Source organism: Carcharhinus amblyrhynchos, chromosome 6, assembly GCF_965287045.1.
Source record: "Carcharhinus amblyrhynchos chromosome 6, sCarAmb.v2.hapA, whole genome shotgun sequence".
NCBI classification, from domain to species: domain Eukaryota; kingdom Metazoa; phylum Chordata; class Chondrichthyes; order Carcharhiniformes; family Carcharhinidae; genus Carcharhinus; species Carcharhinus amblyrhynchos.
The window spans coordinates 37,907,617-37,926,638 of NC_137329.1; the positions used below are offsets into that span (position 1 = coordinate 37,907,617).

At 38.4% G+C, this 19,022-nt stretch overlaps 1 protein-coding gene across 5 annotated transcripts in view; it reads left to right on the plus strand.

The window, feature by feature from the left end:
- The window catches only part of kmt5b (lysine methyltransferase 5B), a 53,855-nt gene extending 36,743 nt beyond the window's left edge, over nucleotides 1-17,112 (plus strand). For all 5 annotated transcript variants that reach the window (XM_080190233.1, XM_080190232.1, XM_080190235.1 and 2 more), the window contains 4 exons: nucleotides 4,919-4,938; nucleotides 5,047-5,183; nucleotides 5,692-5,879; nucleotides 14,882-17,112. In XM_080190233.1, coding sequence (XP_080046359.1) covers nucleotides 4,919-4,938; nucleotides 5,047-5,183; nucleotides 5,692-5,879; nucleotides 14,882-16,500 — 1,964 coding nt within the window. In that variant the 3' untranslated portion in view covers nucleotides 16,501-17,112. The remainder of the gene's footprint in view (nucleotides 1-4,918; nucleotides 4,939-5,046; nucleotides 5,184-5,691; nucleotides 5,880-14,881) is intronic.
- The last annotated feature ends 1,910 nt before the right edge of the window (nucleotides 17,113-19,022 follow it).

Genomic DNA, 19,022 nt, shown 5'->3' on the forward strand with positions numbered 1-19,022 from the left:
TGATTTGTGAGACAAAGCATCCGGTTTATTCTGCTACTTTGCCTGGCATGTAGTTTGCATCAAATCTCACCATTCTCGGTTTGAATTATTGTACCCATGGAGGCATTTTTTCTAACTCATTAGAATTTAAGAATGCCGCTAAGGGCTTATAATCATGACATGGAGACCAATAACATCTGAAAACATTTCACAAGCTCACCTAGCAGCTAATGCTTTTTCCCCTATCATCAGAAATCCTGCCACTAAACTGGTCTGTGCTTTCCATCTGTCTGTATCTGAAAGAGTACAGCTCCCAGTCCTGTAGAAGATGCATCTGCTGCAATGATAGTGGGTAGCTCTGAATCATACTGAGCTAAAACATCAGTTGATATCAACATCTGTTGATTTTTCTCAAAAAAAACCCTTGTGTTGAGATACCTCCCAGCACATGTATTGTCCATTTGGAACATCTGATATAATGTTTCACTGACGACAGCTAGGTTGGGCAGGAACTTTCTGACTTGGTTTGCTATATTCATCAATCTTTGGATCTCAGTCAGATTTTGAGGAGGTGGCGACTCCTTGATTGCTCTTTTCTTCTGTGGAATAACTCTGACATCAGAAGCATCCACAGTATGCTCAAGGAACCTGACAGTTAGCTGCAAGAATTCTCAGTTGTTATAGAGCTTGTACTCTAGTATAATAATCTGTCTGTGGGTCCACAGATCAGGACATCATCCATGTGACATCAACTCTATCCAGTCCTTCTAGGATGCTTGATCTTGTACCCTGGAAGATTTCTTGCATAGATGTCAAAGCATAGTTTGAAGCAATAACTTCCAGAGGGAACAGTCAATTTTGAGAGTGATGATTCTTTTAGAGGTAGTTGTCAAAAACTACTCATTGCATCTAACTTTGTGACACTTGAACTCTTTCCCAATTTAGCTAATCTCTCATTCACAGGTGAGCTAGTAGTTGAACATGAAGTTCATCCTTTGTTCAGCTGTTTAAGATCCACAGGGATTTTGGCAGCAGGGCTGTTCCTGAACACCAGCTTGTTGGTTTTGTGTCAGGCAAAATAAGCTCCTGCTTCAACTTTGTCGTTTCCTCCTCTTCCTTTCTGGGCACGCAGGCTTTGTTTTTTTGACAGTTACACGGTATGCTGTTTTCCTAATGCTGTGTGAACAGCTATCCGAATTCACCTCTGTTTTTGGGATTAATTTCATGACTTTTAAGTTCCTATATTCAGCAAATCAGATGCTAATTGATATAGACTTTCTGCTCAAGAGTGAGAAACTTTTGACAGACGGCAAGTTGGCACAGTGGTTAGCACTGCTGCTTTACCATGCCAGGGACCCAAGTTTGATTCCTGGCTTGAGTCATTGTTTGTGCTGAGTTTGCACATTGTTCTTGTGTCTGCACGGGTTTCCTGCAGGTGATTCAGTTTCCTCCCACAGTCTGAAAGATGTGCCACTTAGGTGCATTAGCCATGATCAATTCTCCCTCAGTGTATCTGAACAGGACCAGAGTGTGGCGAGTAAGAAATTTTAGCAGCAACTTCGTTTCAGTGTTTATGTAAACCTATGTGTGACACGAATAAATAAACTTTAAACTGGTTCTGAATCATAGGCAATGTTTCCATGATTTTCTTTTCACTGCTGGACTGAAGGGTTGTGTTTAGTGCTCCTAGGACCTTATGTTATATCGCTCTTGGCCCAAATACTTTTTTTGCATGAATACTGAAGAGAACTTCTCTCCAACCATGTTCAGCTTCAGGAAAAACAAAAACTGCTGTACCAAGTGCATAACATCAGTATTCTGGTGGCTTATGCTTGATTCCTGGACCTATCCAAGGAAAGGCACTTCAGTATCATGGATATCATCTACTTCATTGATTGTGCCATCTTTCAATCACTTCCCTTCTGCACATTCTGCTTCTTGCTTTGATGCACAGTCTAGAAGTGGCCCATCTTTCTGCATAAATGGCATCTAGTCCCTTTTGGCAGGGCAGTTTTCATGTTTTTTTTTCCATTTTGCAGTTAGGAGAGTGTCCATCAACAGCCCCAGTTGTCACCCTTGCTTTTTTTTTTGCAATAGTTTCTCTGTTAAATTTGGCATACTATACTGACTCAGCTGCTATGAGATAGTGGTCCCACTAGCACCTCAAATCACAGCTTGCTTTTGTTTTCTGACCTCAGTTTGTCTGCTCGGTTGGATTGCCTTTGCTAAGGTTATATCATCACTTAACTAAAGCGATCAAACAAGGCATCATCCAGAAATCACATGACAGTTCTGTTTCTTATCAGTTCCTCTTTTGAGCTGCCATTCACATAATTCTCCAAGTCTATACAAATCATTTATAAATGCAACACTCCTTCTTGACATTGGATTTGTACCTTAAACTTAACTGGCTCAATCTTAGATTGAAATATATACCAGTGGCTTTGATTACTTCATCTCTCATGGTTTTGTTCTCATTGCACACACTGCCTGATGATATCATCTGCCCAGCAGCATACTGACCTCAATGCATACCTTTGCTGCATGGCACCATATGGTACCAATTCATCAATGCTTCAGCTTGCTTGGGGGCCTGTAACTTTCTTGAAGCTTTCTGGTAATACATTCGATAAATACTTTCACTTGGCTACCACCAATATTTTTGGTTTTGTTAGACTAATACCACTGCAGACTGAGTAAACATTCTATATGTAAATAGAGGCTTCATTGAGACATGTGCTGGCTACATCTTATCTAAGGCTGCATGAGAAAGCAACCATGTGATGTTGCATCACTTATTGTGGTGTACACAGGGTATCTGATTAGCATATTATACAGTTAGAATTAACACTACCAATGGCAGACTGAAGAAATTTGGGAATTCACAAATGGCAAATACTGGAGGATGCCACAGTATTGGAGGGTTGTAGAACTGAAGGAGTTAGAGATTGGGAGGGAGAGGTTCCGAATAAATTTGAAATGTGAATTTTAAAATTGGCTCTGAGTTTGACAATACCTAATGTAGATCAGTACACATTGGGGAATAGAACTTGTATGAGTCTGGGCACTACCAGCAAAGCTTTGAGTGAGGTCATGTTTGCGGTGGGTACAAAGTGGGAGATCAGCTTGGAAGAGCATTGGAACGGTTGAATCTAAATGCATCAAAGGCATGAATTGACAGTTTCAGCAAATAAGCTAAAGTAGAGGTGGAGATGGGCAATGTTAAGCAGGTGACACATTTGTTCATCAAGTATTTAGTGCACAGAAGTTCTGTCACTATCTTTGTAGCTGCCATCCATTTTCACAGTTTAGATATAATGGCTGTGGTGAAGGTTGGTTCCTTTTAATTCCATCTATTCACTGGATCCACTTGTGTGGACCTTTGAACACTCCTATAAGCAACAGCAACCTCTTGAACCACAACATCAATTTGGCTATTGTTCCTAATGTTCTTCAGTGAATTTATTTGTCTTTTTGCAGAAAGACTCAGTTAGCTTACTCAAGATATTTAAGCTTCTTAAACCTAGTTTAATTAAAAATAAACAACAAATTTTACTGGCCAGGACCATTTGCAATGGGAATTTGAATTAACCATTAATTCATATTAAGAGGTTAGAACTTAAAAAAACCCTTTCATTTGGGCTTTTTGTGCAAAATATGTTTGAATTAAAGGGAGAGAATCCTGTTTAGTTTGCTGGTTTACTTTTTCACATCCAATTTTCTATCCTGTCCTAATTTGAAGATTTAGAGTTTATTCTGTAATATAACTCCACAGGCTTGTAGCATATGATTAAAATTCCCATTTTCTAGAACCAGTAAATATTTGCAGATTCACAAAAAGTGCTGGAAAATCACAGTAGGTCCGACAGCATCTGTGGAGAGAGAATAGAGCTAACGGTTTGAGTCTGGATGATCTTTCATCAGAGTATTTGCAGATTATTTGAGGATGGGGTTCCATCACAACTAATCTCAATCCATTCCCCACACACACCTACTTTAAACAAGATGATTCATTGCACAATTATTGTGAATGGGAATCTAGCTGTAGCTACACTTTTCCTGTCTTATCCAGCTGCCTTCATTTTTTTAAAGAAATAAATTTGCATGCATATTGTGTCTTTGATGCCCCCAGAATATTCCAAAACACAGCACAGTTAATTAACCACATTAGTATAATCATTTTTGTTATGCAGGCAGTAATGCAGCAAGATCTTTACATCCACCTGAGCAATTGGGCTCATCTTTTTCATGTGAAAGCCAATGCCTCTGTTAATACTCTAAATATTATACTGGAATGTCATCCTAGATTATGCATTTAAGCCCACAACCTTTTGTTTCTTGGGAGAATACTATCAGTCACTGCCATGACTGAGAACAGCTACTGATAATTTATCTGGGATGGGGAAAAACATGCTATCTGCTTCAGCCTGTTAGCCGCTGTATCTTTTCTTGAAGTATTCGATGCTAATTATATTCTGAATCATGCTTCAGGCCAATGCATTTATGACTCTGATAAATATTGACAGGTGTTGCAAGTGAACCTGATCCTGTCTTTGCACGTGCATTTTCACTGGACTTCACTTCACTGGATAGCAATCGCAGTGGAGACCCTGGCTGACTTTTGATTCCTCATTCCTGCCTATATAACTTAGTTCCACACCAATTAAATATTGGAAATTCATCAGAATTATAACTGAAAAACAATGCAGTTTGAGCCATTTGGGAGCATTGGGAATTTCATTCTTGAAACCTGCTGGCCAGGTGAAATACTCCAGAGGGTGTTCTGACAAGGGTATTTTGATCTGTATTGACTAATGATGCTGACGTTTTTTTTGTGAAGCAATAAATTATTTTTAAATGCTTTTGTTTTAAGTCAAATTGATAAAATATTAATTGTTTTATTCTGTCTCTTTCTTCCCAATTTAATGTTCTTTTTAAGACTGCAGGCCAAACTGTAAGGTAAGCTATAATTTTGCTATCCTCAACATGTTTTTTTAATGAAACGTGATTAGATTTGCACAGAACAAAAATATACATATGTATATATATTCCTTCTTTTAACTTTAGTTTGTATCAACTGGTCGGGATACAGCTTGTGTGAAAGCATTACGAGATATTGAACCAGGAGAAGAAATCTCATGCTACTATGGGGATGGTTTCTTTGGAGAAAATAACGAATTCTGTGAATGCTATACTTGTGAAAGGTAAGAATTTCTTAATTTCGTTATCCAATATACGGTTGTGTATCTGAATGGGAACTCTGCCCTATTTGTAACATGGCAAATTTGATTTCCTCATGTGCAAACATCCCCACTGTGTTCTCATGTACTGCTGTGCTGTAAATAACTTTAGATTTGTCATGTTGCACTCTTTTCACCCCCAGAGGATAACACTTACTTAAACCTGTCTACAAGGCAGTCTGGGTAGGATGCGAGTGGATCTTATGGTCATGCTAAACAGTCGTTTTTCGCTTTATTACCCACAATGGGGATTTATTGCTTTTGTGATCCGAAATTTGATATATACACAGATTTTAGTTTGGAAAATGGGGTGGAGTTCCTTGTAGGAATTTATCTACATTTATAATTTAGATTATTATGAGTTGATTTATTATATTTTATTCAAACAAAACTAATTTGTGACTAGAAAACTAATACAATCATGAAAAATGTGTTAGGAGAGAGCTTAAAGTGATTTATGTTCTTACTCCAGACGTGGGCAAGGTGCATTCCGATCAAAACCTGGACTTCCTGACCCTGTACCAGTCATAAATAGCAAGTATGGACTCCGCGAAACAGACAAACGTTTGAACAGGTTAAAAAAGCTGGGAGATAATGGAAAAAACTCTGACAACCAGTCTGTGAGCTCAAACACTGATGCAGAGATTACTCAGGAAAAAGGTATTGCATCTTGTTTTACTTTCATCATTTTCTGCCATTTTCTCCCAAGCCTTTTTCCACCACAGCATTTATTCTTCTGTAGGAGTACATTTCTGCTGACTTGCCTGACTCCTTGGAAGTAATAGCTTGATCCTTCCCTTCCCAAATCCAAAGACATTAAAACCAGTTGTAGCATTTGTGGTTGCCCCAACTGAGAAAATTTCATAGAAGAGACTGACCTAGGTCTGAGAACTCAAGAGATTTGCATAATGGGCTATTCATCTCACGTGTATTGGCTTTTCTTTCAAGAGTAGTCAAAAACCCCATTCTTCTTTGTCTACTCATATACTTGTACCTTTCTCTGCTTCCAATGTTTACTTATTCCTTTCTTAAAAGGTCAACTAATTCTAGTGGCAGTTATTCCATGTTTGTTGCCAAAACTTCCACTTCGTTCATTCTCTCTCTGGTAATATTAGATTAATTACCCCTTGTAACTAACTCCTCAGCAAAAGAAAAATATTCTTTCACTTCTAACTGCTTTTGTCCCTGGGATGAAGACAGATTGACAAGGCATGGAATCATAGAAATGTGGAGCACATAAGGAGGATATTTTGTTCATTGTTTATGTACTGCCTCTTCAAAAAGATTTGATGCATGGCCTGCAAAGACAAATTCAATCGTGGCTTTCAGAAGGGAGTGGGATAACTATCTGAAGAGAAGAGGGAAATGGCATTGCAGAGACCCAGCATGAACATGATACACCAAGTGGTTGTGCTTTAACCATTCTATGATTCTAAACTTTCAATAGGACATAGCCCCACACCCCTACATTTTGTCTACAACTCTGAATTTCTTCATCCTTAATTATATATTCATCTACCTCTTTAAAAAAAAGGAATCAGATTCTACCATCTTTTTAATTAATATTCCAGATCTAAACAATTGAGTTGAACCATTTTTGCTCATCTCCCCTTTAGATCTGTTGCCAGTGATCTGTGGCCTCTGGTTATTGGCATCTTCTCACTGGGAATTTTCCTTTACATCCACTGTAGGAGCTTTTCATAGACCTATGTATTATGCTGGCCTTCAAATGAGAGATTTCTCTTTTATAGCTCAGCAGATACAAAATACTCATAAGAACATAAGAAATAGAAGCAGGAGTAGGCCATCTAGCCCTTCGAGCCTGCCCCGCCATTCAGTAAGATCATGGCTGATCTGTTGTGACTCAGTTCCACATTCCCGCCCTCTCCCCATAACCCTTAATCCCCTCGCTTATCAAAAACCCATCAACCCGCGTCTTAAAAATATTTAGCGAGGCAGCCTCCACCACTTCAATGGGCAGAGAATTCCAGAGATTCACCACCCTTTGAGTGAAGAAGTTCCTCCTTAACTCCGTTCTAAACCAACCCCCCCCCTTTATCTTGAGGCTGTGCCCCCTAGTCCTACTGTCCTTTCTGAGCGGGAAGAGTCTCTCCACCTCTATCCTATCCATCCCATTCATCATCTTATATGTCTCAATGAGATCTCCCCTCGTTCTTCTAAACTCTAACGAGTACAAGCCTAGTTTATTCAGCCTCTCCTCATAGCTCAACCCCCTGAACTCTGGTATCAGCCTAGTAAACCTCCTCTGCACTCCCTCCAAGGCCAAAATATCCTTGCGTAAGTGCGGCAACCAAAACTGCACACAGTACTCCAGCTGCGGCCTCACCAATGCTCTATACAGCTGCAGCAAGACCTCCCTACTTTTATATTCAATCCCCCTCGCTATGAAGGCCAGCATCCCGTTAGCCTTCCTGACCACCTGCTGCACCTGCAGGCTGGGTTTTTGCAACTCATGTACAAGGACCCCGAGGTCCTGCTGCAGTTTTTCACCACTTAAGTAATAGTCCTTCCTACCATTATTCCTACCAAAGTGGACCACCTCGCACTTGCCAACATTAAATTCCATTTGCCAGTTCCTGGCCCATTCGCCCAGCCTATCTAGATCCTTCTGCAGACTCTCCACCCCCTCTGCGCAATTTGCCATTCCACCAATCTTGGTGTCATCAGCAAATTTCATGGAGACAGTAATTCTGATTGAAGATGTACTTTATTGTCCGGGCCTGGTCCACATGTGTAGGAGAATGATTTGGGGCAGTCCAAATTATTCTAAATTATATTATCAGTATCACAATTGTACACTTTCAAAAATCATTTGCCTGCCTACTTTGCTCATCCTAGCTGGATTGGACCAATCATTTTAGTATGAATTATTTATTGTGGCCAATAACATTTTACTCTCTAGCAGCATGAAAATTTATTGGTCCAGAGAATCCGAAAGATCTTGCCCACTGTCTCCAATAAACCTCAATTACATAGGTCGTAAAGTTCAATTGTTCTTTTCCTGTTGCCTCCCAGCAAGCTCAATTACGTAGGTCATAGAGTTCAATCCCTTATTGGAAAAAAATGAATTATTCTGTTCATTCTACTGTCTGGGAAGCTTGTACTTTCTAAAGCCCACATTGATTAGGATGTTCTCGGCTATATTGTTTTCAAGGAATATAGTTCTTCTCGCTCAGCTATATCCCATCATGCCTAGAGCAGTATGCAATTGGCCAAGATGTATGCTTTAATACAGAATATAATGTTTTTCAAAAATACATGTTTAAATTCTCTTAACAGCAGTTTTATGTGTTTCTATGCAAACAGTACTTATGTAATTTTGGGTACTTTGTGCATTTTCTATACTTCATTTACTCTAAATTAACCTATTCTGATCTATTATTCCTTTTAGTCCCAGGTTATCCTAAACCTCTCTAATATCTACATAAGCCTCCCTTCATCTTGAAAACATCTATGAGATCACCTCTTAACCTTCTTTATTCCAAAGGAGACCATAGGCCTAACTTTTCTTGTAACACGTTTCTCATCTCTGCTAACATTTTGGTAAACTTTCTCTGTACCCTTTATATGGTCTTTACGTCTTTCCTGAAGTGTACCCAGAATTGTGCTCAAAATTCGAGTGATTTGTAAACCTCTAGCATTATCTATCACCATTCATGCATCAATGCTTCCATTTACTTAGCTTTATAAGTTATTCATATGTTTCAATGACCACCATAGTCAACTTACTATGCTACTTTTTAAAGGATTTATGCACGTAGGTACCAAGGGTTCTCTGCTCATCTTTATTTTTTCAAAATCAGGCTGCTTATATTGTCTTTCCATATTAGTCCTCCCAAAGTGCAGCAGTTCACAGTACTCTGCATTCCACTGCCATGCGTATGCCCATTTCCCTATCCTGAAGTCAACAACCATCCGAATTACTATATTCTACATTGCCAGTTTTTGTATTGTTGGTAACTATAGATTGTTATAAATAATTTATTATAAGCAATCCTTGTATCTTAAGTCCCTCCTCATAACATTACTTTCTCATTCCTGATAGCCTGATGAATGTTCATTGGATCCATTCTAAGAAATATTCCCCATTTTGACTGCATACTTCATCTTTATCCATTGATTTTTATATGGTCAATATAGCTCAATATTTCAGTTGTTCTTGAAAATCCTTCCTGATTACCTCACTTCACCCTAAGTAGTGACCACTACATAGGATGGACATTCTGGGAACTTTCCATACTACCATATGTGATGCAGCATCCTTAACCGCTCCTCAGACTTTGAAATCATGAACTCTACTGCAAGTAATCTTGAGTTGCTTCCTGCATATGTGATTGTTTGGATACTCAAAGCATCCCAGAACACTCAAATTACACAGCTAATGTGCATCATATCATGGGCTCCAGTTGGTCAATTGTTTTCCCTTAGAATTTAAAATAAAACAAATGCAACTTGGTAATTTAACCCGTTAATTATAAATCTTGAGGCTAACTGCATTTCAATGCTGAACCCCTTCAAAGGCAGTTTCTTCTGAGACTAATCTATTCGCATTCCTGGTTGTTCACACTCAATTGATCTGATTGATTTTCCTAATCTTCACTGCTCCACTATCTATTGTTTTAGATATGCCACAGCCCTCATCAATTTACTTTGATTCTCCTTAATGTTCTAGCTAGTCCCTTGAGTACAGATTTTCTAGGAATTCTTCCATTAGCTTTCAACTAAGTCATCCTTGAATTTTCTTTAACTCAACTATGGATTCTTCAATTCAAAATTTGTCTTTGCTGCTTTCTTGGTTATGGTTTTAAACTTGGCAACATCCCCAGTTCTTAATGGCCCTTTATGCACCCACCAATTCTGTGTAGGTAGAAGTCCCACAGCTGAATCCCAGCTCCTGGCAGATGCAATTCAGACTAAGAACCCCACCTGTATTCCATGTGGTGAATGATTAAGTTACCATTGTCATTTTTTTACACCATTAACTTAGATCTTTGAAGATAAATGCAAATTACCTTTTAAAAGAGCACCAAACCCATACATTATTGAATTGAACCTACATCAAAGCTATTGTCAGTTTCTCAATCAGAGGTCTCCATTTTCTACAGTTAAAACTTCAATTCCTAAAAGCAGAGGTTACATTTAAAAACATAGTAATTATTAACTAAATATTCACAACAAAGTCATTCCCACAGTGCTGCTAGGTAGGGAGTTCTAGGATTTTGACCAATAACACTCAAGGAATGATTATGCATTTTCAACTTAAGATGGTGTAGCACTTAAAGATGACTGTATTCACATGCACCTTTGCCCTTGTGTTATAGTTTACAGATTGGGAGTAACTTTGGAAGAAACCTTGGCGAATTATTGCAGTGCACCTTGTGGATGGGGTATACTGTCTGCAGTGTAGACACTGCACCATTGGTGGAGGTAGTAAGTATCAAAGATAATGGATGGGATGCCAGTGAAGTGGTCTGCTTTGTTCTCAGATAGCATTTAGCTTTTTGTGTTGTTGGAGTTACATTCCAGGCACACATGGGTCCATGTGGATGGAAAGACTGGGAAGTCACAAGTTAATCACCTCCTTTTAAGGGGAGGCTATGGCCTAGTGGTATTTTCACTGGACTATTAATCCAGAAACTCAGCTAATGTTCTGGGGACCAGGGTTTGAATCCTGGCAGGACAAGTTGTGGAATTTGAATTCACTAAAAAGATATTTGGAATTAAGAATCTGCTGATGATCTGCTGAGGCTGAATAAATTAGGCTTGTACTCGTTAGAGTTTAGAAGAATGAGGGGAGATCTCATTGAGACGTATAAGATGATGAATGGGATGGATAGGATAGAGGTGGAGAGACTCTTCCCGCTCAGAAAGGATAGGACTAGGGGGCACAGCCTCAAGATAAAGGGGGGGGTGGTTTAGAACGGAGTTGAGGAGGAACTTCTTCACTCAAAGGGTGGTGAATCTCTGGAATTCTCTGCCCGTTGAAGTGGTGGAGGCTACCTCGCTAAATATTTTTAAGACGCGGGTTGATGGGTTTTTGATAAGAGAGGGGATTAAGGGTTATGGGGAGAGGGCGGGAATGTGGAACTGAGCCAAGACAGATCAGCCATGATCTTATTGAATGGCGGGGCAGGCTCGAAGGGCTAGATGGCCTACTCCTGCTCCTATTTCTTATGTTCTTATGATCCTGAAACCATTGTTGATTGTCAGAAAAACCCATCTGCTTCACTAATGTCCTTTAGGGAAGGAAATCTGCCATCTTTATCTGATCTGGCCTACATGTGACTTCAAAACCACAGCAATATGGTTGACTTTCAACTGTCCTTGGGCAATTCGGTATGGGCAATAAATGCTAGCCAGCCAGCAATGTTCATGTCCCAGAAATGAATTTTTAAAAATTCTCATTTAGGATACCTAACCTCTGACCTGTTCTAAGTGATAATCTAAGTTTATGGTCAATGGTGATGGCATGGGTATTGGTGTTAATGAATTTGATAATGTTATTGAATATCAGTAGATTGTTGGACTTTATCTGGTGATGATCATGCTTGGCACTTGTATATCATGAGTGTGTGATCACTTAATGCAAGCCTGATTGTTATCTACATCTTGCAGCATATGGATATGGACTGTTACATTGTTACAATGGCGTTACGGTTGAAATTGAACATGCACAATCATTGTGAACATTCCGATTTCAGTCTTTTTAATGGAGGGAAGGTCATTGAAGCAGCTGCAGTTGATTGATCCTGGGATATTGCCCTGAGTTGAGAACCTGGAATAATTTGGCCTGTAACAACACCACCCATCTTTCTTTTGGATTTAACCCCAGCCAGTGAAGATTATTCCCACCAATTGTCATCAACTTCAGTTTTGCCATATCTCCCTGATGTCACACTTGGTCAAGTTAAATCCTGCCATGATGTTAAAAGCCGTCACTTTGACTTGCTCGCTTGACTTTGCCTGTTTTCACCAAAGCAATAATGAAGTGGTCCTGATAGAAACCATCCTGAGCATTGGTTAGCACATTATTGGCAAATAGGTGCTTCTTGATAGCACAGTTGAACTTTTCATGGAAGATGGCATCAAAAGTACAGAGCAACTGTCATTACCACAATCCTGTATGTAGTGAGAGCTGTATCAGCGACATATAATAGTGTTCAGGGAAATTTACAGGATTCGATGGTTCATTTGGAGGACAGTCAGACAAATTCTAGTGTCCCTGAAGCAAATGCTGCAAGCATTTGGGCAAAACTCTTGCAAAATTAATATTATATCTAGATGAGGCACGTGCCTAAGAACTGTTTGGATGCCTAAGAACTGTTTCCTCCACCAAGGCTTGTTTTCTCAACTCTCAGCCAATGTTTTAGGGGAGAACAAATTCTTCAGAGACACCTTTGAGCTCTCTTTGAAGCACGGCAGCATTGCACTTAATGGCTGTGATGAACTTGTAACCATTTGTTCAGAACGGCAATAACTTGTCCATCAAGCTGCATCATGCTTTGAGTCAGAACATCTTAATGATAAAGAACAGGAAGCAAGTCCAGAACGCCAGATACTACTACCTTGTGGGATATCCTTCCCTATGAGGCCAAGGAAATGTGTCACAAATTGGCCTGTCATGAAGATCTAAGGCAGAAACTGACACCCTGAGTAGACATTATCCTCGAATTGAGGCACAACCAATGGCAATGATACCTTCCATCATATAATGATTTGAGAGCTTTGCTCCAGTTGGATTTGTCTTGTGTTGTGTGTACAATCATAATTAGGCCATTTTCCACATCACCAGTCTGGTAGCTGCCCCAGTACAGCTTAGTTCAAGGCTCTGGAACACGTGCTTTGTACTGCAAACAAAACGTTAACGGGTCTCGTAGCTTTGGCTCTATTCAGTGCCTTCTGCCCTAACTTATTAGAAGGAAGTTGAGATGGATCATTGACTTGGCAGTAATGGCTGAAGGCAGTTGTACTCATTCTAGCCTTGTCTTTTGTACTGAAATTGGAGTGGGATTTTTATGGAACCTCGTGTTAGTTGCTTAATTGTTCAGCGTCATCGATGACTGGATGTGGCAGAACTACAGGGCTTTCATCTGATCTGTTGGTTTGGGCATTACTTAGCTCTGTCTACAATATGCTGCTTCTGTTGTTCTGTACTGTAGTTTCACCAGGTTACTTGACACTGTTCCTGGCATATTCTTCTCCACAACTCAGTGAATGTGGGTTGAATCCTGAATCTGATTGTGATGGTAGAGAGTAGAATATCCCAGATCGTGAGGATGCAGTTTGTGATGAAATATAATCCTACTGTGGCTGACTTCAACACCTCACAGATGACCATTTTTGAGCTGTTAGATCTGTTTTGAGGCACTACCATTTAGCACAATGGTAGTGCCTCAACATGATGGAGGGTGAAGATGAGACGTTCTTCTCCAAGAACTCTGCAGTGGTCACTCTGGCCAATACTGTTATTTGACAGATCAGGGATGAGGTCAAGTAGATTCTTTTCCAAATTGGATCGTTTGTTTAATGTAACTGAGCTAGGATATCCAAATTATATTTGAGAAAGATGTTTGTGGTTTTCCATTTAACATGTTTGGTAGCAACTCATTAAAGTTTTTAAAGTTTATTTATTATTAGTGTCACACGTAGGCTTACATTAACACAGCACTGAAGTTACTGTAAAAAATCTTATTTATAGTTTAAAGTCAGTAAACCCTATCACTTGAAAATATTTCTGGTGATTTCTATGATAAATATGTTCATAACCTTGGTGCATTTGTAATAGTGTTTGATGCCTGTAGGTGGTGTACTAGTAAGAGTTTCCCATTTAAAGCAATCAACCCTTTGTCATGTTTTCAATCACAACAGCTTGTGATTCTACAATTCTCTATTAAAATACTTGGTTTTAGTCTGTAGTTTCATGCTCTGGTCACCAGAGACTGCTGTGGTACAGGCAATTAAGTTTTCCCTCAACCTCTGCCAACATGTTTTTTACATCCAATAATTAAATCATATACTTAAAATGTTTTGCAGGGTTACATCCAATGGTGTCTTTCTTACTTCTACAAGCCTTATCAGGTTGGCACGAGTTCTCCCCTTTTCACACTGAATTTTGTTTCTCGTTTCCTCTCAGTCCATTCTACACCTCTACTTTTACCTTATTTTTTCCTTGCCACCTTCCTCTTATTAAGTGTTGACTGTATGTGTATATGTCCTAATTAAAGTGGTCTCAATGGCAAGTTTGCATCTATTTTGCACCTTTGGATACATTTTTGATGCTTTTTAAAAAATCCAAACAATTTTTGAAGCAAGATGTTTAATCAAAAAGCTGTGACAGGGAAACCTCTGATTTAAGAACTAAAACATCAGAAATAATAGTGCAAAGCAAGAATTAAACAATTTCAAACACAATCAAATTGTTGCTAATTTACCTCCATTTCCTACAAGTACATCCTGTAGGTACTTGAGAGATGAAATGCTAGATTGGTGAAGAAGTTGAGGGAAGTGCTGCAGGAATCAGTTTATCACTCATTATGTTTGAGTATGATATTTTTAGTAATCTTGTGTACAATATTTTCTTGTGCTTTTATTTAGAAAATATTATTGCAAATTACAATATAATGATTATATCTGTCTTTCAGCTGCAACTAGAAAATCAATCAATATGAAAAAGGATAGCAAAAGCAGAACAAGGCAAACTTTACCCAGAACATCAGCTGCCTCTGGCTCTACCTCATCCTCTTCAAAAATATGTTCTGTAGGTAATTCCAAGGTACCAAAGAAACTAAAAACCTCAAGGCCGGTTCGGTCTTTGGCCTCAAAATCGAGGTTAAGAAATGAATCTAGAAGGTCAGAGCAGAAGACCACTTTTAGAAGTCTTGAAATGGACAATTTAGTTCTCAAGGAACCTAAAGTAGTTCTTTATAAGAATTTGCCACTTGAAAAGGACAAAGATTTAGAGGGGCCATCAAAAGTTGAAGCATCAAGTCGGTGTCTAACCAGACATGCTGTTCGAGAAAATGATACAAATTCTATAAAAGAATTACATAAATTTTCCCGCTTGCGAAATGGAACAGTATCTTGTACGTACATGACCCGGCGGGCAAAAAGAACGAGACTTGCCCAAAAAGAGTCTTGTGATGTTGCTTCTTCATTGGAGTGTGAACCAAATACAGTGGACAATAAAAGTCTTCATTGCAGAGAAGAGAGAGAACTTGTGGACTCCATTCAACATGTCTGTGATGGCACTCGTGTAAATACATTGATCCAAGAATCTTTATCTGATATAGGGACAAATTGCCAAAATAATGGCATATGTTTGAGCAGAAGGAGGTTACCACAAGGAAAACTAGAAAATATTGCTGCACAATTAGATGAATGTGAACACACATTATCTTGTTCTGTAAAAGAAAACATGAAGGGAGAAACAATACCAGAATTGATAAGTCTTCCTCCAATTCACAGTCTTAATGGGAGTGATAAAGTTAATTTGGTGGATATGTCGGGTGTATACCACGACTGTGTTGGTTCATCAAATGGTGGCAGTTCAGATTCCTTCATGGTTTCTCACAAATCAAAAAGTTCAGAATCTTATAAAATGAAAGATTCCAGAACAACAGGTGGAAGAAACAGAAAGAAACGACGAATCACAAGGTATGATGCACAATTGATACTTGAAAACAGTACTGGGATTCCCAAATTGACTTTGCGCCGAAGGCGTGACAGCAGCAGTAGTAAGACTAATGACCAAGAAATGGATGGAAAGAAATCTAAGATCAGTATCAAACTGAGCAAAGACCATGAAAATGACAAAAGTAACAATTATGTAGCAAAGCTCAGTAATGGGTTTACCACAGGCTCAGGAAATAATTCTACAAAACTCAAGATACAACTGAAACGTGAGGAACAGATTAAAGGAATTAAACGATCACACTCCCTCATGGAAGACCTATGTAACAGTGCTGTATGTTGTGATGATTCTGTTTTGGTGAGGCCTAATGGAGAAGTGGATGAGCACAGACAACACAGAGATGATGAGGATGATGATGAGGAAGATGATTCATCATCATCATCTTCATCCTCATCATCATCCTCATCTTCTTCTTCATCTGAGGAGGAGGATTATGATGACGAATTTGAAGATGACTTTATTCCACTTCCTCAGGCAAAAAGACTAAGACTGATAGTTGGTAAAGACTCCATAGATATAGATATCTCATCAAGGAGAAGAGAAGATCAGTCTTTAAGACTTAATGCATAAGTTTTGGTTCTATACTAACCGTAATGTACAGTACTTCCCAATCAATTCCACATTTGAATGAACTTACTGTAAATTTTGATGGCACTTCTGTATTCATTATCAACATAAATATTGTAGAAAGTGTACAGTATATTGACTCTTGATTTTTTGCAGATTTTTATTGTACTATTAATAGCCTTACCATGTGCAATTCTGAGTTTTGGAGGGTGTTAACTCTCTGTGGTAGAATTAAGGTATAAAACAGAATTGTTGTACATAAAGACCAGGTTTTCTTTTCATTTTTTTCTTCTCTTGAGCCTCAATATTTTGAAACACAATTATGGTGGATATTTTAATTTTTTTTTAAACGAGCATTAATTTGCTCTCCTGTATGAATGAAGGTTAAAGAATTACAAGAATCGATAGTGGCAGCAAGTACAAACAACAAATTTCTACTAGCTGTTCTTATCACCAGCAAGGAATTGCAGCTTTTTAGGCTCGTTTGCTAGGTGTTTTCCCCAGGTTATGTCAGTTTTACACTGTATGCTGTCCCAGATGTACTGTTTGTGGCCTTTGTCAGTAGCCAGCTATTGTTTGGAAGTTTAAATAAATGGAGTTGTTTAAATAAAATAAGTGTGAGCTGTTCGCTGACCTTGTAATACAGAATATGTGCAGGGTATAATATTTCACAGCATAAAAATATGAATATAGTTTAAATGGCACCTATCTCTGTATAATACTCTGGATCCTTGTACGTACTCTTGACTGTTAAATGACGCAAACAATATTTGTAGGTTTCCTGGAAAAAGACTGGTCATGTTTAATTTTTTAAAACAAAAGTCAACACTTTTTTTTTGTAATAAGTTGGTATTAAAGTATAAAGGCTGAACTTTAAAGAAAAATGTATATGTAATTTACAATGGCGGCAATGTTCATCCAATGTTTCCTTTCATTTACCATCTGCAGCCCTCGGTCTTACAGATGTTTGGGTTAAGTTGTGATTAATAGAATGAGTATAGGAGAATCCTTAAGTGAGTCCATGAAAATATTTCTTCGCTGAATTTATACCTCATGTTTCGTATATACGATTTGAGCTTCCGTTGAGGCACTGCTCGGTTTGCTGATTTATTCTGGGATGATAGTGGTTTACTTTATAAGCCTCTTGCTCTAATGTGTCTTATTTTATGTTTTTGTCTTAACAAAACAATTTTGAGTCTAAATGAAGTTCCAAAATCACTTTAGTTCTTAGGTCACTGTGCATTACTGTAAGTGCTTTGAAACCTGTGTGAAACCAATGTATAGCTAATCAAAATGAATGTAAATTGAAAATTTTAAAGCTTTTTAATACTACAGTAGGAAATAAATAGCAGGGATTGGTTTACAGAAATGAATGTGCCCTGAGTTGTTAACCAGATAGTCCCGAAGATTGCAGTTCTTGGTTTAATTTGCATAATTGCTAGGTATGTATATTTTATGTAAAAATAGCATCTGTTATGGAAGGTGAATGGTATGCTTGGACAATAGTTATCCTTCACTGAGTATAATTTGGAAAAGCTGCATTGTCCTTGTCAACTTTTGTGTAGATGTTTAGACTGTAAGGTTTGTGATTGGATATGTTTTTACCTTGTTGTTTCACTGTATCTTTTGATTTTATGGTCTGGATGTTTTATATGTGCTCATCATTGTTTCTCTCATACTTCACCTATGTGTATTGTCCTGTGTTTGTCTCTGAGTCTACATTTCTTTCTTTGTATGAATCTCTCAAAGTGCTTTCATGGTTGGTATCTGTTTTTCATGCTTGACTTCCACTCATTCTTCCACTCATTGTTATCTTTTTTACTCGCTTCTTATGTTTCTCATGCGCACTATTTTAAGACATCTTTCTCTTAGATGCTTTTCTCCTAAATCCCCTCTCGGTGTGTCTCATACTTGTTTTGAGTTATGTCCATACCTGCCTGTGATCTTTTATAGCCAACTATTCCTTTCTCACTATTCTAGTATCCGTTTCTTGTTTCTCCGTCATGCATTTCTCTCTAATGTGTAACAAATTGACTCATCTTTGCAGCATTCTCTCTGTCACTATTCTTCATTTCACTATTGTGTGTCCTTTTCTCCACGTATGCCTTTCTAGTTCTTGCAATTTTTACAGATTTGAATTTTTTAACTTAAATGCTGTTGCACTTGTTTGACTAGACTGCTTTTTAATAGCCTTTATATTTGTTTTTTTAAAATCTTTCCTCCCTTTTTAAAATTCATTCCTGGGATGAGAATATTGCTGGCATTTATTGCTCAGCACTAATTGCCCTTGAAGGTGGTAATCAACCTCCTTGCAGTCAATGTTGTACAGGTATACCTACCGCACTGTTAGAGAGAGCTCTGGGATTTTAATGCAGTGACAATAATGGCAGAGCAATACAGTTTCAAGTCATGTTGTGTGACTTGAAGGGGAACTTGCAGGTGGTGATGTTTCAATGTGTTGTCGCCTTTGTTCTCCTAGGTGATAAAAGTCATGTGTTTGAAAGGTGCTATCCATAGAACGTTAA